This window comes from Rhinopithecus roxellana, chromosome 17 (genome assembly GCF_007565055.1).
Source record: "Rhinopithecus roxellana isolate Shanxi Qingling chromosome 17, ASM756505v1, whole genome shotgun sequence".
Lineage (NCBI taxonomy): Eukaryota > Metazoa > Chordata > Mammalia > Primates > Cercopithecidae > Rhinopithecus > Rhinopithecus roxellana.
This window is the reverse complement of record NC_044565.1, coordinates 28,636,755-28,663,537: the sequence shown is the minus strand read 5'-3', so window position 1 is coordinate 28,663,537 and position 26,783 is coordinate 28,636,755. Positions and strand designations below refer to the sequence as shown.

At 41.1% G+C, this 26,783-nt stretch overlaps 1 protein-coding gene across 1 annotated transcript in view; it reads right to left on the bottom strand.

Moving 5' to 3' along the window:
* SLC9A2 (solute carrier family 9 member A2) overlaps nucleotides 1-26,783 on the bottom strand; it is a 92,619-nt gene that overhangs the window by 14,548 nt on the left and 51,288 nt on the right. The window contains 4 exon segments of the mRNA XM_010356560.2: nucleotides 4,536-4,606; nucleotides 5,148-5,237; nucleotides 15,827-16,029; nucleotides 16,678-16,895. Coding sequence (XP_010354862.2) covers nucleotides 4,536-4,606; nucleotides 5,148-5,237; nucleotides 15,827-16,029; nucleotides 16,678-16,895 — 582 coding nt within the window.

Here is a 26,783-nt window from a genome sequence, read left to right as displayed (position 1 = left end):
CAGGATGATGAGACAATTCATTTCCCTTGAGCCACTCAATCTGTGGTACTTTGGTTATGGCAGCCCTAGCAGACCAGTACTCCAAATCTTTGCTCCATCAGCAATTTCTGTTGGTTCCACCATCAAAATATATACAAAATCCAGCCATCTCCCACCCCATCTAATGCTATAACCCTGGTCCAAGACATCATTCTCTCTCACCGGATTCTGGTAGTGAGCACCTAATTGGCATTCCTACTTCCACCATTGCATTTCTACAGAAGCCCAAGTGCTCCTGTTAAAATATGTCCAATGATGTAACTGTTCTGCATCTCCCTTGGGTACAAGTACAATGCCCTGTGACTTCCTACACAGTCTGGGTCTGCCCCTTTTGGTACTGTGCCCCTCTTCCTTAGCTGCAGCCTCACTGGTGTCCTTCCTGTATTAAAGACTTACCAGCAGTGCTCCCATTTCTGAGTCTTTATACTTACTATTCCTTCTACTAGGAATCCTTTTCCCCAGATACCTGCAGGGCTCACTTTTTACACTTCTTTTAAGTCTTTCCTTGACAATCATTTTCTCAAAAGTGCCCTTCCTATCCATCCTGTTAGAATTGCACACAGCCTTCCTCTCCCAGCAGTCCCCATCTCGCTGCCCAGATGTATTTTTCTCCATAGTAGTTACCACTTTCTAGCATGACATACAATTTACTTGTCTTACTTTCTGTCTCCTGGCACAAGAATGTGAGGTCTACATGGGCAGAGTTTTTTTTTTTTTTTTTTTTTTTTTTCCATATCACCAGTGCCTGGCACACTATAAGCACATGTGGTAGAATGAATCATCTGGTCCCAAGTCCTCCCTGTATCCACACCCTCTGCCTTATTACTTGGCAATGGCCTTCCACCATGGCCTAGATGACTTGCTTTGCCCTGTTCCTTGCCAGCATGCTCAATAATGTTCCTTGCTTTGGTCAGTGGGCTATTAGCAGACACAATGAAAGAAGCAGTGGCTTAACCTGGGCTTGCACACGGAGGCTTACATCTTGTGCTTCAACAATCACTATTAGAAAAATATGCAGAGTGGCTCCTTAGTCCCAGGACAAAGGTGACTGTCACATGGAGCAGAGTCACCTCACCCCAGTTACACCCGATAGGTCCGGCCAGAATCAGCTGGCAGCCAGCCAACCCTCTGGAGCACATGAACAAGCCCGGCCCCAACTGGCCAAGCCCAATCAGCCTCTTGACTCATGCACTTTATTAATAATGATGTGTTCTGAGCAGCTGAGTTTTGGGGATGGTTTGTTACACAACATTATAATGCCAATACATAAGTGAAGCAACATGCAATAAATATTTGTTGAGAAAGAATTAAGGGTACTACTACTTGGTCACCACAAGTCCAAGGAGGTTTATAGACACACCTGTGCCGTGAAAGGCATCAGTGTTAACCCACATTCTTGTTGGTAGTCCTTTGTTCTAAATACTAGAGGGCTCTGAGTAATTAACGAAGAGCCATCCTGAATGTGCTTTCTTTTTGGCTGGCCACTAAAGACTGGGTCTACTTTTTTCTACTTTTAATTGGAGTTTTATGTGAGGCCCATTGGGCCAGGACTCCTGGCAGCAACACACCTTTTAAAACTTGTACTATTGTTGTTGTTTTAGCTTTTCACTAGAGAGAAGTAAAAGGAAGAACAAGCACCAAGGACAATGGCATCTGCTCTATTTCGTGTAGGGATAGTGTGTTTTCCTTGCTTCAGTCCCACACCTTTCATTTCTCTGCGAAGCCAAACATAGGTGTTCTATTTCACCGTCATTACACTGCTTGTGCCAAGACTGAGAAGGGTCCCTACTGTATCCCCCTTCATTTCATTCTCAAAGGATCAAATGCCTCAAGAATTCTCTGGCAGAACCACTGGAAATCCACAGCATACGGGTTCCAGAGAAAAGGGAAGGACACTCAACATGCCTGAAACAACCGCTTCTTTTTGATGCTGATTTTTAGTAACATTAACAATCACCAAGGATGTGATCTCAGCAGAACTCATTTTAAAAATGTCCTGTGTTAGCACCACATCCCGCTGCACCCACTTCCCTGCTCTACCTATGTGCCTTTGACAATCCTGGAAACTTTGAAATTTTCCTGGAGAAAAATTGTGCACGGAAATATATCAATGCTTTCAAAATTATTAAAAGAAGTGTATCCACTGCAGTGGCAAATGCTAGCCACGTAACATTACCTTTCAGGCATGGGGCAAGGTTGGCGCTCTCATCTTTGGCACTTACGGCCAATTAGTCTGGCAGCCTTTGGATGTGTGCCTAGGGCAGACTCACGGACCCCAGAGATAATGTCTCTGCCTGAAAGACAGACGTAGCCAGACTTTCTCTGACATTTCTTCTCCTGAGTTCCAGACCAAACCCACATGACCACAGCATCTACCTCTTCATTCTTCTGACAATGCCCCAGGACCAGGTAGGCCTGATTACTGTGCAGGGCCAATCTCTATTCCCCTATGTGGGAGGCAGAGCAGCAGTAGACATTTTGAACCTAACATTCACTTTGGAAAGGGAGCCAGCTGTTCTGGGTTACGCCTCTCATATGTCATTTCAGGAAATTACTGAGGGGATGCTAAGGAAAGGGAGGAAAGTGGTTGGGTTGAAAGGAACAAGGTAGGCAGAAAATAGGCATCACTATGAAAACAGTGGAGAAGAGAGGCAAAAAGGTCTGTTCCACTGACTTGGCACAGACGGGGACTCCTCCATGCTAGGAAGGTCCCACAGGTCATAGGGCAGATGTATAGGATCTCTGGTCTACCACCTGCCTCCAGAAAAGGGCATACTTCCCATGAGAAATGGTCATTTAAAAATAGTTTTATAATGGAGAATATAATTTGCTTAATTTTATTACCCTGTGTTCCCATGTAGCTAATTGGGCATGCTCTCCATACAAACAAAATCTTTTTCCTTTCATTATATAGTAAGGCTGAGTCCCAGGGCCCTGTCTACATTAGTAAACAGTGTTGTAAAGCTTGTAAAGGTTGTTCTAGCACTGAAAGTCTCTGTCACTCATTATATTACCTAATAGTCTCTCTCTCACACACATATATATACACACACACAGGAGTCTGCTTGCTGTGTGATTGTTTTGTTGTGTCTATAATATTACAGAATTTCAGGCCTGAGTCTATGGCTTATACTTCTTATGTAGCCCAATATTATGCCAGCATATATGAGCAAACAGGAAACACTAAAAAATTCCCTTGTGTTAAGTTGCAGACATTGGTAGGTTAGTAACTTTAATATAAATTAGCAATGGAGGGAAAAAATTCTGTTAGCAAGTTAAGAAAAATAAAACAAGAGGGATCTACCAAATATAGTTTAAAACGTGTCCTTCCTGTCTTCAGGGATTAGCTTAAATGCTGCCTTCAAAAGTCTCACCTAGCCAGTGATGTGCTAATAAATGTTTAACAAATTGCTCTGTGAAAACAAAGGGCCTTGATTTGTAGCATTTGTCAGTTCCATGATACAAGTCCTGATTCAAGCAACCACTCTGGACAGTGCCAAATGTGCAGTCAGGAAGAGAGGTACGTGATAAGCTCCCACTAGCAGGTGGGGGCTGGCTTCTCTATCCCACTGCTCCTAGCTCTGCTGTCAGAATTGGCCCTAACTTCTCGACCCATAACGCTGTTTCTCAGTTTATATTAAAGCATGCATCTAATTCTGCCTGTCTAGTCTACCTTCTCCACTTCAACTTTAAGATCCTTGAAGACCAGTACTGAATGGTATTTATCCAACACAGAGCCTTTTACAGAGTGGTAAACTCTGTGTGCTTGTGTGTGTGTGTATGTGTGTGTGTGCCTGTGTGTATATGCATTTATATAAATGTATGTAATTTTTCAGGTAATTTGAGCTATATATTATTTCTGCTCATCTGTTTACATCCTTAGATGTTTACATCAAATCTCTGCATTTGACAAAGTCCTGCACCATGTGTAGCAAAATGGATAGTAATGGAAGCCCTAGTTTTCAGCCAAATAGATCGCAATCCTCAGTCCTCTTTGCAGAGAGGAATGGCCACATGACTGAGTCCAAGCCAATCATCAGAAGAATCATATGGCAGCTTCTGATGGTTTCAGTTAGAAGGCAGCTATTAATAGCACATATGCTTTGTCTCCTCATCATCTTTCATCCTTCTTGCTGCCTCTAATGGCTAATATTGATGCAGCCATTGTGGTTCAAGAGGCAGTCTTGGAAATGAAGGCTACTCTTAGTGGATCGACTAGACAGAGGGTCCTCAGACCCTGGGGAGTCTTGGAGTAAAACTCATCTATTAAATGTAAATTGCCTATCTCTGGCTATTTACAGAAGAGGGAAATAAGCTTTACTTTGTTTAAGCTACTATTATTCTACATCTCTATTATAGCTGAACTTCATCTTAGAGGACATACTATGGTACAACACAGGAAAGATTTCCAATTAAAAAATAATACAAATCAGTAAGTCCTGCTTTCAGAGTAATCCTGGGCCACTTCATAACCCAATGGCATAAGACCTTCTTACTTGTCTCTCCAAAAGTTGTGACCCCAGTGTCCACAAACGTCTTCAATTCCAGTCTTCACATGATCAAACAACTAAAACAGAAAAAGCAGGCAAACTGATTAGTCTTTACCTGAAATCAATAATTTTCACTCTACTTATATCATTTCTAAACTCCAAAGACCTTCATGGCTTTTGCTTCTTATTTGTTTATTATTTATTACCAAAAGCAATAAAACAGTTCATTTTCAAACAAATTGATGAAATGTTTGTCATGTCAGTATTAGATAAGTCTTCAATTATTTTGCTCACCTATAACAGTTTGTTAATAATTTTGAAAAGTATGAAATATGGTAATAATTTCCCAGTAGGAACATTTCCAGGCTGAAGGAAGTAAAAAGAGGGGACTTCTTGTCTCTCTACTCATGCAGGAGTTTAGCAAGCTAAGCTGGAGAAGTTACTGTGGGTCCATATCTATTCTGTACTCCCTGAGCACATTCCCTCTTCAGGGTCTCCTCCCTCTCACCCTGCCATTCCTTTCTTCTTCAGGAAACGGACAACTTGGTACCAAGCTGTCTGACTAATTCAAATATTTTTCCTTTATCATTAAAGGTATTACACTTTCTTAACACCTACCCGACAATAGATTTCTTCACTGACAGCTTGTTGTTTCTTATTGGACCTCTTGACATCAAGAAACTCCACCAGTGGTCGAATAGTTATTCCCTGAACAGGAAACACAATTTAAGTGTTTAATATATATTTATACAATTTAAAAATGGTTTAATATAAATATTTTATATAAATTTTTTATAAACTACATTTTAATATTCAAGGGTAACCTCTCCTACGCTTTAATAAGCAATGACAAAAGATATTCAGCTACCAAGATTTAACACAGTAAATGTAACTTTTTGTTAATTTTTCCTTCTTTTCAAATAGCTGGCATATTTTCAAAGGACCATGTCCTCACAAAAACAAAAACAAAATGGAAGAAGCAGAGAAAATAATTACAAAAATTAATAAAGCAGGCCAGGTACAGTGGCTCATGTCTGTAATCCCAGCACTTTGGGAGGCTGAGGTGGACAGATCACTTGGGGCCAGGAGTTCAAGATCAGCCTGGGCAACATGGTGAAACTCCGTCTCTATCAAAATAATAATAATAGTAATAATAATAAAGTATTATCCAGTTCACAGGAATCACCTACTTGTTATATTATCCATAGAAAACTTATCAATGACTCCTTCATTTGTTCATTTATAAAAACAATTTTCACTGAGTTTCTACTGCACAAGTGTCAGGGTCTTGGGCATTTGGAACCCAATGATGAATAGTTAAGGACCTGGGTTCTAGGACTTTGTAGTCTTATACAAAGTCAGATACTTCCGAAAACAGTTACAAAATAAGCAGAAGAGGGATGACTGGGCTAGCACAGGAAGCAGGTCAAAGAAAGCTTGGAGCAGAGGAGACACTGGCAGGCAGTGGTGGAGATGCTGGAAGCATATCCCAGTGGAGACCACAGCACAGCAAAGTGAGAGGGGGCTTGCGGCCAGTCTGGGCATGTTCATGGGTGAACTCGGGAAACGTGGAGAACTATCAGCTCTTCAGTAAACTAGGAGGAGAAAAATTCCTTAATGTGACAAAGACATATGCCAGAAATCAATAGTGAACATATCACTTAAAAATGAAACATTACAAGCATTTCTATTAGAGCCAGAAATAACACAAGGATGCTCTGTCTCTGTCTCTGTTCAGCTCTCTGTCTCTCTTCAGCACAGTTCTGCGTGTCCCAGTCAACTGAGAAGAACAGACAGATGAAGAGCTAGATGAATAAGTACTGAAAATGGAGTGACAAAGTTTTTGTTGCTCCTGGATGATTGACTTTTTGTCCTAAAAAACCTGAAATAATATCTTTTCATTTAAAAATAACAAGAAAATTTGGTACAGTGACTAACACAAATTCCATCCCAGATGTTAATTTTTAAATGTAACAGAATAAATGCCTACACAATAGCAATGAAAAAACATATAAAAAGAGAGTGTGTGTATATATATATATATATAAAATGCTAGTAGATACTAGTATTTTGTATAAAAATAAAATAGCTTGCTACCATCCATACAGGATTAAAAAAAAACAAAAACAAACAAACAAAAAAAAACCTTAGCTTTTCATCAAACTACCAATAGAAATATTTGCAAATACAAGTTAAATACTAAGTAGATACTAGTATCTAATAATATGGTATATAATACACTAGTATTCTATATAGATACTAAATATGCATATATATATATATACCATCCATTATCTCTATATATGTATGACACCCTATCATAAATGCACAAAACCTTTACAAGGAGAAGTATACAATTTAACTGAAGAAGATTAAGGACATTTTGAGATATCAGGAAAAAAAAACAGTTCTCTAGACAGGATAACAATATTGTAATGACAGTTTTCTCTCAACTAACATGTATCGACAATACAATTCCAGGGACATATTCCTGAAGATTTTTACCATAACATAAATCAGAGGCTGATTTTAAATTAACCTGGAAAAGTAAATGTAACCAGAAGATTTTAGAAAAAGGAGACTGAAAGGGAACTTACAGACATCAAAATGAACTGTCAGTGAATATACTTAAAAGTAATGCAATACTGGCACAAAATAGGGCAGGTGAGGAGGGGTGAGGGTCAAGATTCCCAAGTTTCTTGCTTGGTGGGTGGATGGTCACTACTTCCTGGCAGGAAGGATCATGGGTAGGAAGAGTTGTTAGGATTTCGGGGACAGAGGGTAGCTATATAGGGGGATGTTCCCTGCCATGCATTTGACTTTCATCTCATCTCTCCTCATGTCTTTCAGTCTCTAAGAATGCTTTTGATAATACAAACTGACTGAGACACACACACACACACATACCCACTACACACACACACACCCACTACACACACACACACACACACACACACATCCATTTTTTAAAGGAGGTGATTGGTTTTTTTCCATCAGTCTAGCTCTGGGCATTTTTCAGCTTAATTTTCATTTAACTTTCTGAAGTGTGAACCGATTTTGACCAAATTTGGTATAAAACACATCTTGGGTTCTATTTGTATTTCAGTCTACCACTTTGAGATAACATAAAAGGTAACAGCGGTTTTCCAATGAACACATGTTCTGTAATTTCTAACTTATGTAAATGAAAATGGGTGTAAACATGTGGTTCTCAGAGATGGGAGATTTCACCAAGTTCCAGATTCCATGAAGCCACTAGTTTAATAATAGCTCAAGGAAAAGTTGACAAAATCAATGTAATTTTTAAAACTTTGTAATGTGGGCCGGGCGCGGTGGCTCAAGCCTGTAATCCCAGCACTTTGGGAGGCCGAGACGGGCGGATCACGAGGTCAGGAGATCGAGACCATCCTGGCTAACACGGTGAAACCCCGTCTCTACTAAAAAATACAAAAAAACTAGCCGGGCGAGGTGGCGGGCGCCTGTAGTCCCAGCTACTCGGGAGGCTGAGGCAGGAGAATGGCGTGAACCCGGGAGGCGGAGCTTGCAGTGAGCTGAGATCCGGCCACAGCACTCCAGCCTGGGCAGCAGAGCGAGACTCTGTCTCAAAAAAAATAAATAAATAAATAAATTAAATAAATAAATAAATAAATAAAACTTTGTAATGTGTTCTAAAGACACAAGCTGCTGTTTCACATGCTCTTGTCCTATCAGTGTTCATTTAGTAAGTAATAAGTGAGTGACCAGTCTTTGTAAATACAGGACATGAAATAAAGGTAGGACACAGGGCTTACCCCAGTCCATATGTTGATTCCTTCCACCCTACAGATGATCTGGAAGTGAAGGCACTACCATAAATAAATCACAACTGATCAACTCCAGGAAGAAAGTGTGGCCTACCACGCCATCAACTCAAGTTTCGGAAAGCATAATATATTTATGTTTGTAATCATAAAGCTTATAACAGCATGTGTTTGTATATACAGTCTCTTTTAATAGGTGCCCTTTTTCTCTTTGAATTGCCTGCAGTGGTCATGTCATGCTCAATAAGAATTATTTGGTGAAGGCTGCCTTACTTCCTCTCCCTCCCTTCTTACTTTCCTTCCTTCTTCAATCCATCTATTTCGCAGGCAGAGTATGTGACATCTGTGTATGCCACAGTAAGCCCCCAACATTGGATGTTATATTCTAGGAGCCTGGGTGTCTGGTTGGGAAGGAGAAAGAAATATAAAATACCAAGAAAGCACCTTATTTTACCCACATTAGAAAATTTCTAATTTAGGTCACCCAGGGAGTAATCCGATAAGGCTTAGAAAAATAAAATAGCTTGCTACCATCCATACAGGATTAAAACAAAACAAAACAAAACAAAACAAAAACAAACAAACAACAAAAAAAAAAACCTTAGCTTTTCATCAAACTACCAATAGAAATATTTGCAAATACAAGTTAAATTTTCACCCGTTCATTCACTTTGGCATACATACTAAACACCACCTCTGAGGGTCAGGCCTGCCTGGGAGAATCATGTAACAGCTGGAGCAGGGAGAGTAACGGAGAGAATGATTTGTTTTGCATCTTGTTCCATCTCTGCTTTCCTCCCACCCAGCATCCCCCAGCTCCCATTTATATCAGAGGGGAAAACAAACAAACAAAAAATAATACAACTGCGATGTGAGTGTCATAAGCATTCTTCTCATCTTTTTTTTTTTTTTTTTTTTTGAAGAAAATGAGTTCTTGTTTTGTGTGTGTGTGTGTGGTTTTTTTTTTTTTTTTTTTTTGGAATTAATATTTGCAAAATAAAAAGGACAGGGGAGAGAGAAACTGCCTTATATTTCCTTGCTGATTTAGCAGGTAATTTCCAGAAAAACTTGCAGAAACAATTTTCATGTATTAAAAAATATCACTGTCGCTGCTATGCTGTCTTATGGAAGATCTTTCTCACATCACACACTTGGTCACAGAGATCATAAATTCTGTTGCACAAACAGTGTTTATCTTAGAATGGGATAGGTGGAGTGAGAAGCATTAAAGCATGGCAGTAGCTGTTCACAGTCCCCATCTGTGTGTCTCTCATTTAGTACTTTCCATGCCACACATTGATTTCCCCTTCTGTGTCTGTCCGTCTCTCCCCTAAACTCCAGCTTTCTCTTTGCTGATCAGGATCTCCCTCTCTCCTGTACCATCAGTCTCCAAACGTGCTCCCATCTTTGAAAATCAGAAACAAAAGCCATCCTATGACAGATACCCACCTCTGGCCACTACCTCCTTTCTCTAAGAAACCTCAAGAGAGTTGCCCATATCTCCTGCCCCCCATTTCTCTCCTCCCCTCCCCTCTCGAATCCAGCCAGTCGGGGTGTTGTTCTCCTGACTGACCCAAAGTGCTCTTGTGCAGAGGCCACTCATCAAAGCGTCACTACATCCAAGGCTGCGCTCTCCACTCACACTTGGTCTGAACTTGCAGCTGCATTTGTCACAGTTGCTAGAGGCCTCTCCTCTCCTTCCTGCGTAACCCCTTCTGATGTTTCTCTTCCTTTAGTGGTCACCCTTTCCAGTCTCCTGGGCTGATTCCTCAACCTTTTCTTGATTTCTAAATATTACTGTGTTTCAGGGTTCAGTTGTCAGATGCCTTCTTTTCTATATTCTTTCTATGCTTACACCCTCAATAATTTATTCCAGACTTATGTATGTTAAAAACTGTATCTTGAGGAATCCCAAATTTACATCTCCTACTCTGGCTTCTCCCCCAAATTTCAGACTCATATATATAACTGCCTATCCAACATATCCACTTAGATGTCTAATAGGCAAATATATATGTCCAAAATGTACACATCCAAAACTAAGCACGTGATGTCCCTTCCTTCAAACACACGGAACTGTCTTTTACTGCTCTTCCTCTCACATCCTAAACTTTTCACGTACATTGTTCCATCTTAAAAAAGCTGATCATCTTGCTCGTTTTATTGTAGGATTGCTGTGCAGTATTCTAAATTCTGTGGAACCCCACCTAATAATGGCCTATGTTAATGAAATACAAAGATTGTGTCCTTCTTAAACAGTACATATATAAAAAATATGACCATTTATTTGACAAATGAAGGCACATTTGAGGGTCTTCATGAGGTCTATAAAATAGTGAGCAGCATCATTCCAGTGGGAGAGGCTAAATTAGCAAAGGTTCATGTAATTGCTGGGGAAGGCTACTCTACCGTGGCCCCTGAGCACCCCCACATGTTCTTGCAGAGGATGCCAAGACTGTCAGGCCTTGATTACTTTTTTACCTAGGCCATTTCTCAGGGTTGCAAGCAATGAGTACTCTTGAGAAATAAAGTAAGATCACCCTTCTGAGAGAGCAACATATCCCCAAACTCTGTGTCCCCCTCCTGCAATCGAGACCATGACATGTGCAGACATCCATCACGGGTCCCTTGTGTCGCCCCCATGGGACAACGAGGTATGGAAAACTGACACAAACGAACACACGGCCGTGGCTACAGCTTTTGTCATGGACAAAAACGTCCTCTGTCTTTGACTCAGGAATCTTCTGCAGCATTCATGAAATATAACAGGCGAACTTGTTAGCTTACAAGTATAATAAAACCCCAGATGCTTCACACTTCTGCACAGTGACTTAACATAAGTTACATCACTAATGTGCAAAAGAGGCTGCTATCTATTGAATTTTGGTTAACCTTCCCACTTGACGGACTTCTAGATAACCACTTAATACATTTACGGAATTCTTGAGATCTGCCATAGGGATTAACTACATAATCATTATTGTACTCTAATCATTTTTCCATCCAAAGAAAAGTATATCGAAAGAGCTCACCTTTTTCTTTCTTTTGTTACAAGTTTTCTTTCTTTTTTTTTGTGTTTGTTTGTTTGTTTGTTTTGAGATGGAGTCTTGCTCTGTCGCCAGGCTGGAGTGTAGTGACAAAATCTCGGCTCACTGCAACCTCCGACTCCCTGGTTCAAGCAATTCTCCTGCCTCAGCCTCCCGAGTAGCCGGGATTATAGGCAGACACCACTGTACCCAGCTAATTTTTGTATTTTTAGTAGAGACAGGGTTTCACCATGTTGGCCAGGATGGTTTCAATCTCCTGACCTCGTGATCTGCCTGCCTTGGCCTCCCAAAGTGCTGGGATTACAGACGTGAGCCACCGCACCCGGCCTCGTTACAACTTTTCTTAATGTAGTATATTAAACGTGGCAACTCGTGAGGTGAATACCCTGTGTCAGGTGTCATACTCTATACATATATTTCCCCTGCGCTGCCTGGACCATTGTCTAGATTTTACAGCTAAGTAAACTGAGGCCACAGAGGCTGCAAAAAGCAGGCCTAGAATATCAACCCACAATAGCCTTACTCTAAAACTGCGCTTTATATAACTGTCCTCCACCTTCCCCAATTTTGAATATAATTTAAATACATGAGAAATAGTTTATATTTGATATAAATAAAATTACCAATCATATTGGAAAAAAACAAACCCAAATGTCCAAGGAATCAGAATCGTTTCCTCATTCAATATTCCACGGCTGGGCATGGTGGTGGCTCACACTTGTAACCCCAGCACTTTGGGAGGCCAAGGCAGGTGCATTACTTGAGGCCAGGAGTTTAAGACCAACCTGGCGAACATGGCGAAACCCCAGCTCTATGAAAAATATAAAAATTAGCTGGGCGTGGTGGTGCATTTCTGTAATCCCAGTTCCTCAGGGAGGCTGAGGCCGGAGAATCGCTGGAACCCAGGAGGCAGAGGTTACAGTGAGCCAAGATCATGCAACTGCACTCCAGCCTAGGTGACAGAGTGAGACTCTGTCTCAAGAAAAAAAAAACAAAAAAATTCCCCAAACAGGACCATATTCTACTAACATGATAGTGTGCCTCATAAAGGGACTACATCACTTGCTAATGAGCAACACGATTCAAACAATGTGAAAATTCTCCTGATAAACTGTGATATCAAATAATGCATCATACATCGTGTGAAATCCTATTTTTGAAAATAGTTATAACTCAGTAGCACCAGGTTGGAAGAGCTTATCGTATAAAATATTAAAATAAGGGGAGAAAAACATATTTAAAGTTTAGTAATCGGTCCATCAACATAAAAACTGTCGTTTGAAAAAGAATACATAATTCTTACTTGAAAGGCAACATTTTATGCATGGATTTATAATTAGTTATTCCTGCTATATTTGTATCTCATCAAGTATTTCCCTCCAGGCATCCTTCACTGAATTCCTTAATTATTGAGGAATTCTGGAAAAGACATCTTTTCTTAAGGGAGTATGTGTGTATTTATGTGTGTGTGTGCACGCACACTTGTGCACGTGCATGTGTTCAGAGTCTCTTAAGAACCAGTGGTAGGTAGGAGAATAGGAGGAAGAGGATGTGGTCAGAGTCAAGGGACCAAGCAATATACATGCAGTCTCCAATCTGCGCACACACAAGGGTAGTCAGAGAACAGGAAAAGGAAGATATCAACACAAGTGGAACTGCAGCAATTTCTCTTCTCTATGGATATCCAAGTGAACTTGGCCAGACTCTCCTTAAACCTCATCAGAGGACAGACTGACATCTCTACACCTGCAGGCTCTAAACAATGATCCCCAGATGTCTCCCTTAGTGGAGGATTAGCTTGATGTGTTCACAATACCAAATTTGGCTAATACATCTCAACTGTGCTGTTTGTTGCTTCAGGCTTTCTCCTTTTCTATCACAGCCTTTACCCACCTTCATCTCTCTCCTCCCATCTATCCTCCTCCTGTCATCTTCACACTCAGGGAAAGCCAGGCCCCTACATCACTGAGAGCAGGTGATCCATCTCACATGAACTTCCTGACTTCCAGCCTCCCCGTCCCCACAAGCTGTCTGACATTCCACACAATACAAGAGTTAGCAGTCATCCTTCTGTTGATCCTCTGCCCTGCTTTGGCTCACTTCTCACATAGTCTCACTGAAGAGTCTTCCAAAATAAAGAGGACTGCATCTACTTTTTCTCAGCTCTGCCACTACTTCCCAAGGACAAGTCGTCACCATTTCTGGCCCATATTACTGTGCAAAAGCAGAAAGGTGTTGATAATAAAGACAATAACAGAAGGTGGTCATCTTAACTCAGGAAAGGGTCTTCTCCAGGATTCCAGAGGACTCGCTGTCCCCAGTGTTGGAAGGCATGAATGAATGAAGGATGAACTGTCTTTTGAAGAAATGACTAGAAGGAAGGAGGAAAATCATGATGCATTACAATACTAAGCACTCACTACACACCAGGCTCTATCCTGGACACCTTATTCAGGGTCAGAAGCAAATAGGTTTTGACTCTGCTCTACATTTTTATATCTGTGCAAACTTGGTAAACTGACTTAACCTCAGTTTCAGTGCCCCACTTTCCTCATCCACAAAAGAGGGATAATAAACCATGATTCCTAGAGTTATTATGTTCCATGGAGTTGTTATGAGGGTTAAATGAATTAGCATGTAAGATGCCTTAGATTTGCATCAGGCACCCAGAAAGCATTCGGTGACAAACCGTTAAATAAATATGAATACATTTTTAAAACACAGGCACACCTCCTGATCTTCCTCCTTTTTTACCCGTCGCTCGTTCTCAGTTCTTCTTGGCTGCTCCCTTCTTCCCACGATGTCATAAGGTTGGGCTGCCCCAAGGCCTAATCCTTACTCCTCTATTGTGGTCTCTTCAGTATATATTTTCACTCCTTTGACAATCACGTCCAGCTTCATGGCTTCTAATACATATTCTCTGCTAGTGGCCAGAGAGCCCCTTTCCTGAGCTCCGGACTCATAATATCTGCCTCATCCGTATCTCCGCTGTAGGTCTAATGGACACGCCTAATGCAGCATGCCCATAATTGAACTGACAATCTCCCCAACCCCACCTCTGCCATGCACAGACTTCCCCTTCTCAACTGAGGGCAAGTGCATCCTTCTAGCTGCTCAGGCCAAAACCCCTGGAGTCCTGAGTGACGCCTCTTTCCCTCACAACATGTCTAACTCATCAGGGAATCCCATAGGTTGCTCCATCAGAAAGTATTCTAGGATCTTAACCACTTCTCACCAACTGAACTTCCACCAGCCTGGTCCTGCCTGGTGACTGCAGGGCTTCCATGCTGGATTCCCACATCCACCCTTTCCTCGCAACAGTCTATTCGCAACACAGTAGCCAGCGTGATCCTTTTACAAAGGAAGTCAGAACATATCAGAGATCTGCATGACACTTTCTAATGGCTCCCATTTCACTTGGAGAAGAGCCAAGCTTCATACACTGGCCTGCACGGCCCTGTGTGATGTTGGACTCCAGAACCTGTCTCACCTCATTCTCCTACACTCCACACCACACTCTGTGGCACTTCGCCACACTGGCCAAGAGCACACTGCTTTCAGAACACACTTGATCCCTCAGCCCATTTGCCTGAGATGTTCTTGGGCTTAGCTAATTCCTCCACCTTCTGCACGCCTTTGCTCAAATCTCATTTTTCTTGCTGTTCCCTTTAATTCCAACATTTGATGTTGGAATTGTAGCGTTTCCCCCACCACTTTACCCTCATCATGCTTGACTCCTTACTGTATCCTTATTATATAACAATTTTCACCTTCTAACATGCTCTGTGATTTACTTGTGTTTCTTGTCTAGTGCTACCAACCCCTCTGAAATGTAAGCTCTGCAGCAGGAACAGGGATCTTTATATGTTCTGGCTCCTAGAGCACTGCCTGGCACTTAGCAGGAGTCCAGTTAGTATTTAATAAATGAATATCTGCAAAATATAATCTTCTAAGAGTTGGCATCTTAACTTAGATTGATTAATTTGGAAAGTAGGGATCTGAACACAGGCCCGCCATACTTTCTGCCTCCCAATATTAAACGTGCATTCATCCTTTCCTCATTTCAGGGGAGTCACCACTAGGCAGTCAACTCATGGGGTCAAATAGCTGTTGGAAGGTCATATGTACAACTAGCATTTAACAAGTGCATTCGCTAAGTCAGAAAAATAATAAGCATTAGCAAGTGCAGTTCCTAAGTTTCCAGTCATAAGATTAGAGCACTTAGTTTAGTTTCCTTAAATAATAATTTCTCTGTGTAGGCCAAGTGACCAAATTGGACTCTCTAAGGCCCCTCAACAATCTAGTGACATGAACCCAGACAGGAAATATTTTCCCTAGTAACTAACTACCAAAGTTTCAACACACCTTTGCTACTTTGCATCCTGTAAACAGAATCCAATATTCTGAACAATATTTTTTGCCCTCCTGGTAAAGGGATTACTGTACTCACCAGAATGAAGACAGTAAAGAATATGACAACAATGGCAGCCGTAATAAACAGCTTTTTCCGAGGAAACACAGCAGCAGGAAGGAGAAACACTAGTGCAAAACAGATGGCACCTCGCAGTCCTCCATAGGCAATGATGAACTGATCCTTGAAGGTCAGGGGAATGGTCCGGAACCTATTAATGACCTGAGTCAGGACAAAGACACCTGCAAAGAAAGAAAACCCAAGAGGAAACAGACTGGGTGACTCCAGAATATGAAAACACATAGACTCATTTTCTGTGCTTCTGCGACAGGGACAAAGGATTTAAGAATAGGCCCCAAAGTCTTTCCCCTTTTTCTCTGTCTTGCTAGTAATACCAGGTTCTGGGTCTTTGATGATGTTCCAGGATCGTGGGTGAAAATGTGAAATCAGAGAAGACAAGACAAACTAATCTAACTTATAACAAAGGCATGAAGATACTCAGAGAAGAAAAGAATATATCAGGAAGGGGCGAGAAGAGGAAAAGAGAGAGAAGATGAAGAGGCCAATGAGGAAGGGAAGGGGAAGAGGAAGAGGCAGAGGAAGGTGAGAAGGAAGAGGAGGAAAAAGAGAAACAGGAGGACAAGAAAGAAGATAATAGGGAAGAGGAGGAAGGAAATGAGAAAGGAGAAGAAAAGGAGGAAGAGGAGGGTGTAGGAGAGAAAAAAGTAAAGGAGGAAGAGGAAGAAGAGGAGGAAGAAGTAGGTAAGAAAGAAGAAGAAATTAAGCAGATAAAAAAGAAGCCTCAACAGTGGAAAGGGAGTGACAAAAGGAAAGCCCCATTCAATGAGTGAGTGTCACATATGTCCATTTAGCAAACAAGAACTCATTACCCAGGGCTCGCCAGATGAGGCAGAAGGCCAGGGTGAAGCAGACGAAGGCCCAGTTCCACTCGTGATTCTTGCCCACGGTGGACACTCCCATGAAGATGAAGATCAAGGTCTCGCTGACGCTGCTCAGCATCTTCATGAAGTACTTGATGGTCGTGTAGGATTTTTGAGATACATTTTCTTCCACATACTTATTCATAGTCATTGCACAAGCAGTGATTCTGAAAGACAAGATTCAGCTTCTCTTGAAACCTAACAATGATCCTAATCAGAATGCAAGAGATAGCACTTAAGAGCTAAATTATGACTCTACTCTTCTGCCCAAGACTACAACATCATCGAATGATTTTTAGAGGTGAATGTGATTTGCATGTAAACCTTGGAAATCCTAAAATCTCTGGAGGTCTTCTTTAGCAACCCTGGCTGAACTACTCTGCTCCGCCCAGCGTTCTGGTCCCTCAATTCCCTTACCCCAGATTCATGCTTAAAGGTCTATGGACATCGACACCATCAGCTGTCCTTTCTGTATCTCAGATAAAACAAGTCCAAAATAAATTTGAAACTCATTATCTTTCTGTAAACTGATGTATTTTCCCACATATGCCCTGTTCCTCTATTATCTAAAAGGATTCTATTGTATAAAATCCTAAACTTGAAAATGGGCTTGTATTAGACTTCTCTCCCTGTCACACCTCAGTAGCCCCCCGCCATATTATTGGTCCACAACTGTTTTCGATTTTTCATTCTGAATATCTCTTGGACCCACTCACTTCTTTTTGTCCTTAATTCTGAGTCTCATTTCTATGTATCTGTTGTATCCACTTCTGGGAAATTCAAAAGGTTTTAACAGGCTCTGAGAATTCCGGAAGCAAAGAAACTCTTTTGCTTGTTCTCCCCAGTATTTCCAAAACTTTGAGACCACATCGCCCTTTATTCCCACTCTCATGATATCTACTGGAATATGGCACCTGTAGAAAAGGAAGGGCTCCAGGATCAGGTCTACACTCCTGAAGCTCTTCACACATTTCCCTCAGTGGAGAATTCCAGTTTCACATCTGCCTTCTCTCCACCTGGGCACACACCATGTGCCTCCACTGTATGGAATTGCCCAACCTCAACTTGTTCTTTACTGTCTTCTTGCCTTGCTACACAAGTGGGTCCCTCTCTGTCAAGGACGCTACCCCTGATCAACTCAGATGCCACCCACAGAGGGGAATTTAGGATGAGCTTGGTGACAGCTCATGGTAGGTCCAGTCTAAGGAGACACAGTTACTATAAAGTACCCAAAGAATTTCATTACACAGGTCCTATAGAATGAAACAGGATGATGGGATTAGAGGGAGCCACCCTGCCTTCCACTAAGTGGTAACCATGCCATAAGCTGAATACTGATGATGATTTGCAATTTCCAGCATTCTCATAACTCCAGCACTATAGTGACCCTAGTTCAGCTCCCGCTACTCCCATCATGTGGTCCTCCTCACTCTGAGAAGACTTCTGCTGTCTTAAAGAAATCCTCCTACAGTGAGCATAAGAATAGGTAGAAGAATGCAAACCTAAGCGTCCTCTGAAACCTAAACAGATAACCCCAAAGACCTCTCATTGCAAAGAACACATCTGTTGTTCACACAGAAAACAAATGCAGGTATATTTATTTTTGTGCCCCTTATTAAAACAAAACAAAGATGCCATCAATCTAAGGACCATGCATTGAGCCACCATGTCACTGTCCCCAGTAAGTGAGTATCTCTTTTAGATTTCTGTAAGTGAAGAATGTATAATTTATGTGGTTTCCCAAAAGAAGGAATGGCCTTATTAAATGTGGTAATAAAATTCAACAGCTATAAAACAGCTATAAACACATGGCAAAGCCCTGAAATAGTTGAGGACTCATATAAAAACAGTCAGTCTTCAGAGAACCTTTAATTTGTGCCAGGTACTATGCAAACATATTGAATGGATTATGTCAGTTAAACCTTATAACAAGTTTATGAGCAAGTTCTATTATCATTCCTATGCTTATAAATGGAAGAACAAAGGCAGACAGAGGTTCAATTATGTAAGATTCCAGTGCTAATAAATGGTGGTGCCAGGGTATGAATCTGGGCAATCTGATTTAAAGACAGTACTGGGTCAGGCATGGTGGCTCACAACTGTCATCTCAGCACTTTGGAAGGCCGAGGCAAGAGGATCGCTTGGGCCCAGGAGTTTAAGTCCAGCCTATGCAAAATGAGACCTCGTCTCTACAGAAACAAAGCCAGCACTGTGGAGGACTTAATCCTCACCCTTTCCACGTTCTCATTGAGCCCCACAATCTCTGATGGGAAGGAGGTCTTCCCTGCCCACCAAGCTGTGGCTTATCCTTTCTCAAGCACAAGACTGTTTGTATCCCTCTCCTATGGCTGCTATAAGAAATAACCACAAACTGAGTGGATTCAAGCAATGCACATTTACCATCTTGCACTTCCAGAGGTCAGAAGTCCAAAATCACATGAGTGGGCTAACATCAAGATGGTGACAAAGCTTTTTCCTTCTGGAGGCTCTAGGGGAGAATCTGTCCCCTGCCTTCACTAGTTTCTAGAGCCACCTGCATTCCTTGGCTCTTGCCACATCCCTCTGATCTCTGCTTCCCTAGCCATATCTTCTCTGAGTCTGACTCTCCTACTCCCTCTCATAGGGGTTCTTATGATTATATCAAGGCCACCCAGATATTCCAATGGAATCTCCCCATCTCAGGATTCTCACCTAATCACATCCACAAAGTCGCGTTGGCCATAGAAGGTAACATATTAGCAGGTTCCAGGGATTAGGATGTGGACATCTTTGGGGACATCTTTGAGGCCACTATTCTACCCTTCCAGGTTGTATTCTCCTCCCCTAAACTGTATCCTGAACGAAGTGCATGACCCAGATGAACATGGCCTCTGCTGCTTGCATGCAATTAGGTAACCGAAACTAATGGGAGCTCTGTCACACTGACTTGACGTGAAATCCTGGAACCTCCTCCAGCAGGCAATAGGAACTGGGAGAACAAGCTGGAAAGTGGCATCTGTCCCAATAAGCCAATATCAGGCATCTTGCCAGCGCTCCCCCAGATACAAATCACTGGTTACCCACATTTCTGAAAATCTTCATCTTTCATATTTTGGCTTAATTTTTCTTTAACTAGACTTTAAAAAGTAAGATTTCTCTAATACAAAGTAATGAAGGCAATAGATTAGATTAAGAATCTGAATTATAACATGTTTAATATATATAAAAAAAGACATGTATACAGAAACACACACTAAGAGCCTTTCAAAAATGTTGCTTTTTTAGGTACTTCATGTAGTGGATAAAAATGTTGCCAGGTAGAAAATTTATAGTAAAAGTAATTTATAATGGACATCTTGTTTTTTTAAATTCTCTAATCCTATACAAAAGATACTTCAAAAGGGTTTTATTATAAAGCACTTTAACTTATAGACAAATATGGAAATAAATGAACACCAAAGTAGCCACTACCCAGCCTTCTCCAGTCACTTGTATTTTTTAAAACAAAATGTCATCTATAGAGTGGAAACATCAGCGGTAGAGTTGATTCCTCATATTAACCCCATCCCCTTCTCTCCCTCTTGAGTTGATAGTTTTGAATCATTCAAAAATGTAACCTTAAAGGGCTGATGAATAGTGTTTTTCTAAACGTTCTAAACATTTCCCTCTGAAATTATGTTCCTGTCATTCATTGGGCAAAAAGTAAACCATGCAGGCAAAAAGTAATCTCTAGTTTATTACATGAGCAATTTAACAATTTCTGTTTAGAAACAATTAAAATATAGCTTTGGTGGCCGGGCACGGTGGCTCATGCCTGTAGTCCCAGCACTTTGGGAGCCCCAGGCGGGCAGATCACAAGGTCAGGAGATCGAAACCATCCTGGCTAACATGGTGAAACCCCATCTCTACTAAAAATAAAAAAAATTAGCCGGGTGTGGTGGCAGGCACCTGTAGTCCCAGCTACTTGGGAGGCTGAGGCAGGAGAATGGCATGAACCTGGGAGGCAGAGCTTGCAGTGAGCTGAGATCACACCACTGCACTCCAGCCTGGGCGACAGAGCAAGACTCTGTCTCAAAAAAATATATATAGCTTTCGTGTAGGAATAAAACATGAATTAATTTAACATGAATGTCCATGGGATCATTTTCCATTGCTTTGTATCCTTAACACGATATCAAGAGTGATGCTCAGAGTAGCCAGACACCTTGCTGTAACTCAATGAAGTTTCCTACCAGCCTCAGTGAGACACTGAACAGGAAGAAAGAATGCCCTGGGTGGGTACCACAGGCCCTAGCATCTGGTAGTGTCCTGTTCAGGAAGCCTGTGCATGTCTGTGGCACTGAGGCACCTGAGGGGCTGGGGGAAATACTCCCAAAGTTCCCATTCTGGTCTGCCATGTACAACTTGAGTCACCTGGCCTCTCAAGCAAAGGTCTGGAGGTGTTTTTATTGCAAAGAGATTTTTTTGTTGTTGCAGTGTACTCTGACCTGAACCACCTCACCTTCAAAAACATCAGAAGTATACAAACTACAAATGAGCTAGTCTGCCTTCCACTAGAGAGGTACAGGCAAAACGGCCTCTTATGGATAGAAAGAATGAAACCATCTCTGCCCACTCCACCAGATCATCTTCTGGAGCTGATAGTCATCACCATCACAGTATATACATATGAGTCTCTGTTTCTCTAAAGGAATCACAAGAAACTTACAGAGGTGGCGAATGATGCAGGATAGTATCAGACTGCCCTTGGCCTTACTGGGTTTGAAGTTTGTGGCCAGGAGAGTCCTTGGGTACGATATCACATCACAGCATTATCACAGTGCCACCACACTATCGAGAGTGGAGATTTCTTCCTTCATCACATGTCCATAGCCTCATATCCTCATTCTGTGTCATCAGTATGACATTGTCCCCAACAAAACAGTAGCCTAAATAGATTCTTAATATTATAGAAAATTCTGGTTAAGTTTCTTAATTCTAAAGCTTCAAAATAAAACTATTGGCCTTCAATATTCCTAGTACACCCTTACTTTTATTAGCTCGTGTCATTGAATCATCTTCCCCCCTCCTTTTCAGGCATCTCTCTCTCTCTCTCTCTCTGTCTCTCTCTCTCTCTCTCTCTTTGTTTTAATTTCCATACCTAGTTAATATGATTGAGAAGTGCAATTTAACATCAACCAACATTTTCTGAGCATCCATTCTGAGCCAAATTCTGTGCTGGAATATAGGAAGGTGAAAGCAAGTAAGACTCAATTTCTGCCTTCAAGAGTTCACAGTCTAAGGGAAGAAACAGACACAAAGAGATCATCGGAACACAACACTGTACATGCTAGAATGAGGAAAGGGAAGATGCTGTGGAAGTGCAGGACAGCAAAGGGTGACTTCTGCCACAAAAGAGGACATTTGAGCAACATCTTCATGGACAATCTCACCTATCAGGAAAAAGAGGAAGTGAGTAATTCAGGGAAAAGCAGCAGCCATATGCAAAGGCATAAAAGAAATAAGCAGGGTGGTGCATTCAGGAAACTGCCAAATGATTCTGTTCGCTGGAGGAGGGGAAGATGAAAATGTTAAGAGATGAGAATGCAAGAAGTTAGGGCTCAATGACACTGTTATACTGAATGCTTAGGAGTTTTAACTTTATAGGCTGGAGAGAAAAATGAGAAATTATAATTTCAATCACATAATTAATGTCTATCTCCGCAACCTAACTGGACGCTCCATGAGGAAAAAGAAAAGTGTGGCCAGTGCTTAGCATAGTGTCTGGCATGTATTTTGCATCAATGACTGCATGGATGAATCATTAATTGGAATGGTGGTGCAATATGAATATATTTGCTCTGTATCCATTGCCCATTTCGCATTCCAAAGCATGCCCAGATTTCAATAGGTCTTAGGCTCCATTCTGTAGGACAGTGTGGAGATGAGGCATGCACAGAATTCGCAGATGTACCCTGCTATGTTATTATCCTGTACCACTTTAACATAAATGTGTAGTGATTATCACCAATTGAGAGACAGAGAAGGGAGAGCACTGTAATTAGTGGTTTTCTCCTACACCAGCAATTGAGGTTTTCTTTATCAGTATATCAATCAAAATACAGTGTAGGACAATTCAGGCCAGCTATAGACACTACCTCAAAAGAGTTTTGTTTTTGTTTTTGTTTTTTTTTTTCCTGGAGAGGGTGGGGTGGAAATAGACTTTCCTTTCTACTTAAATGATTTGTCATTTGGCTATTTTCTGAACAGAAAATTCGAACAGATACTTTTTTTCTGTATTACTCCATGACTCCATTATTAACCTGCTTTCTACAGATATTTATTTATTTTCTACCAGAATGTATGCTTTGAGACTATGGACTAATGCTTAGCATGGTCTGTGCCTATAGTGGTACCAAGTACAAGTTCAATTAATGCTTGCTAAGTCTAGTTTAATGAAGATCCAGATTGCTTTATCTACAATCTGAACTGTGTAGAATTAACCAATTAAGCAAAATTATTTTGCTCCCATTCCCTATGATATTAAAAAGTATGAATTCATTTGCAAGAAAATATCACCCAAATAATATTTGTATATTCTCAATTAAGGCTTTGCCAAATATGAAAGCATATTCCACTAATCAGTGCCAAGCATATGCAACAATGAAGATCAATTAAAAAGCTTTTTCTGTATTGATTAAAGCCAGGTCTTGTGGTGACTAAGGGCACGTTGCATGCTCTCAGAATAAAGTACTCACTCAAGTGAGGTAAATTAAATTATTCCAGGGCATGAATGTACTATACAGTGAATTGCTTCTTCCAGAAAACCTGACAGCCAAGAGAAACAGAGTTTGACATATGAGAAAATGCAAACAACAATTGTTTTTAAAACAGGATCCAAGCATAAAAACTGAACTATCTTTTTTTTAAACATCAAAAATGAAGTGTAAATTGAAACTGTCATAAATCTTGGATTAATCATGAAGCCTTATCCATTGCATAAGTTCTCTGCAACTTTTTTCTCCTGAAAAACTGCTTTCAATTCAATTCAACTAACATTTAGAGACCACTTATTGGCACCTAAAGCAACTCTGCTTACCTGGAGAGAGAACATCAAAGGATCACAACTCAATGTCAACAGCGTCATGAAGCACAGGTATCAAGTGTCACATGGAGTCTACCCAGTCTAGCTGGGGAGTGTTAAGAAAAGCCTCAGAGAGGCAGGAAGATTTGACCAACATTTTGATGATGGAATTAAGGTTTTCCAGGTGGAGGACTCCTGGTCAATGTTGGAGGTGGGCTATAGGTGGGGCCTGGGTATGTGAAACCTGCATGCAACAATCCTGCACCAGATACACACACAGAATACTTCGTGGTTCTACATGAGTCCTAGAAACGTCAGCATGAGTTGCTGCTTTCTGGAAGTTCTTACGGCTACTAGAAAGTATGTTAGAGCAGTATGGTCTGTGGACCTCGTGTAAATGTTGGAAAACTACAAATGCCTGTGCCCCATCCAAGGCCTATATCAGAATCTCTGACTGAGGCCTGGGATTCTGTCCATGTAATGACCATTTCCTGGTTATTCCTAAACACATTAACATTTAAGGACAGGAAATGGGAGTATAGGCAGAGGGTTCCAAAGAGCAAGGAGAAATGAGAAAAAAGAGCTGAAATTTGGGTCATTTTATTTAAAGTTGTATTGGAGGGTGAGCATAAGGATTAACATGGGATTTGAGGAGTAATGTGGATTTAACTACATTTGCCAACTATTCTTCCTTCCCTGTCTCTCAGTTTTTATGACTTGGATCTAGGTGCAGGTCCCTGTGTTCTCTTGCCTAGACTGGTTAGTGTGCAGGCATCTTCACATATTTCTTTTTCCTGCCTGAGTCTCTACTTAGGTACCTTATCCCTGCTGACAGCAGCATTTCCTGATCCTCCTCCTTAATCAAGGATTCCTCAGCCCTAGGGCAGCCAGTCAGACTGGGGCCATGATCTACAGCTTTCACCCAGAGTACCATGAAAACTTTAATAGTTGTAAGTGTCATGGTGTAAAAAAGTTTTGGAAGCACTCTGATCAGGTGTGTATCATAAAACAGAAATACAATTGTGTCACTTCTCCTTAAAGATTCCAAAGCCTCTCACCTGCCTATAGCACACAACAGGTCAGGCAAGACCAGGGGCCCCTCCTTCTCACCAACCTAGAGTTCAGTTCACCTTGGAGCCTTCAATTACACCTCTGCCTCTACCCAAAATGTCCCTCTTTTCGTCAATAAGACTTCAACCCAAGCATCGTCAACATGACCATCCCAGTATACTTTACTATACAGGATTGAGCTTTCCTTGCTAACTTGTAGTCAACACAGATTGGGATGGCAGTCTGACTCAAAGTGAGTTTGAGTTCACTGCCTTATTCTGGCAACACACCCTACTTCTCATGTCACAGGGCTGCTCATGTGACACAGTCTGATCCCATGACAGTTCTCCAAACCCCAGGGCCAATCACAGTGCTTGCTCTGAAATGTTTTCTAACAGGACCTGGCAGGGTAGATCTCCCTTTACTCTTCAGTGACAGAGTTGCAGAGATATAAAACTTGATTTGTCTGTGACCCCGGTTTCATGCTTTGGAGATGGCTAACCAACTAAAAGGAAGCCTTCTCACGAAGGGACAGAAAGTTAATAGAGAGAAATACTTAGGCAGACATAGGAGTCCCTTGTCCCATCACCCTAAGGCCAAATCCCACCTGTCCTCTCAAAAATGTACTTATTTACATGAGCCAGGAAATCCCTCCTTTCTGACTTAAACTGGTTTGAGTTTGGCTTCCTTCATTAACACAGAGCTTCACTCTGTTGTTTCAGCCAGGCTCCTGACTACAAAAATGCCTGGTGACTCAAGGTACGTCAAATAACGGGGGATTAACGGTGAGGACACAAGTGGAAAGACAGAATCGGGGCCACTTGGCCAGGTGCCCTGGGAATACTGACAAAGTCAGACCTCATGTTTGATTGAGGTAAGGGAAGTGGCAGCAGCAGGAGCAAGTACATAAGAGAAATGCTACAGCATCAAGAGGAGCTGCAGGCAGCCTCTCCTCGCCCCAGAAGCCAACACAGGAGGGCCTGGGGTTCACACCAGGCCAGTGTCCTCCCCTGTCCAGAGAATTGCTCAGAAGTAAACTAAGGTTTGTTCAAGCAAAGGAGAAAGAATAATGGGTTCTCCTTGGGACACACATCATGTCAAGGAAGAGCCAACCTTAACCTCCATAGCTGTATTCCTGGCTCTAACCTCCTCACACAGGGGCCGAAACACTGATTTAATCCATGTGTCCAAGCGTGTCATATTCAGGAGTACTAGCTGGGTGCTAAGTATACATTTCATTTCAGTTTTTCTGAAAAAAAAATTTTATTAAAAAAGAAAAAGTATTTATTTCTCAGCAATTATACATTTCTGACTTATTATCTTGTTTTACATTTTGGCCTACACATTACCAGAAAGTCATATCATTTCCTACAATATTCTTGAAATACAGGCCAGAAGGGATGTCATCATTTTTAAAAAATAAACATAAAGAACAGTCAAGAAACAGTCCAAAAAGCAAAGTGATGGCAGCGTTTTCAGTTACACAAAAATACATTATATTTTCTTGCCTCATCTTCTTAGAGGTAAAACAACATTAAAGACATTGTTTTCATCTCTGTATTTTAACTGTATTTACTCTGCAGACTGGCTGAAGATCAATAGAGCCTCTATATTAAGGTCTATAGGTCTTTATTCTAGCTAATGTCAAAAGATAATTGATTTTTGATGGAGGAAAAAAAATCAAACAAACAAAACTCATGCTAAGTAAGATTATGTATTCCATTCTTGAAGATTATCAGGAATACATTATGAAATATCAACTTTTTTCTTGTCTAAAGGATACCTCTAAAATCTACCCTGTTATCTGCACTGAAGGAGAAAAGCAATGGTATTATTCATCCTAATAACCAAAAAAGCAATATCAATATCCTATCTTTTTAGCTAAATATTCTAAGAATGCAATGAATTGATTTTCATAAGCCAGTCAAGTACAGCATCTATTGGATTTATTATGCATTGTACC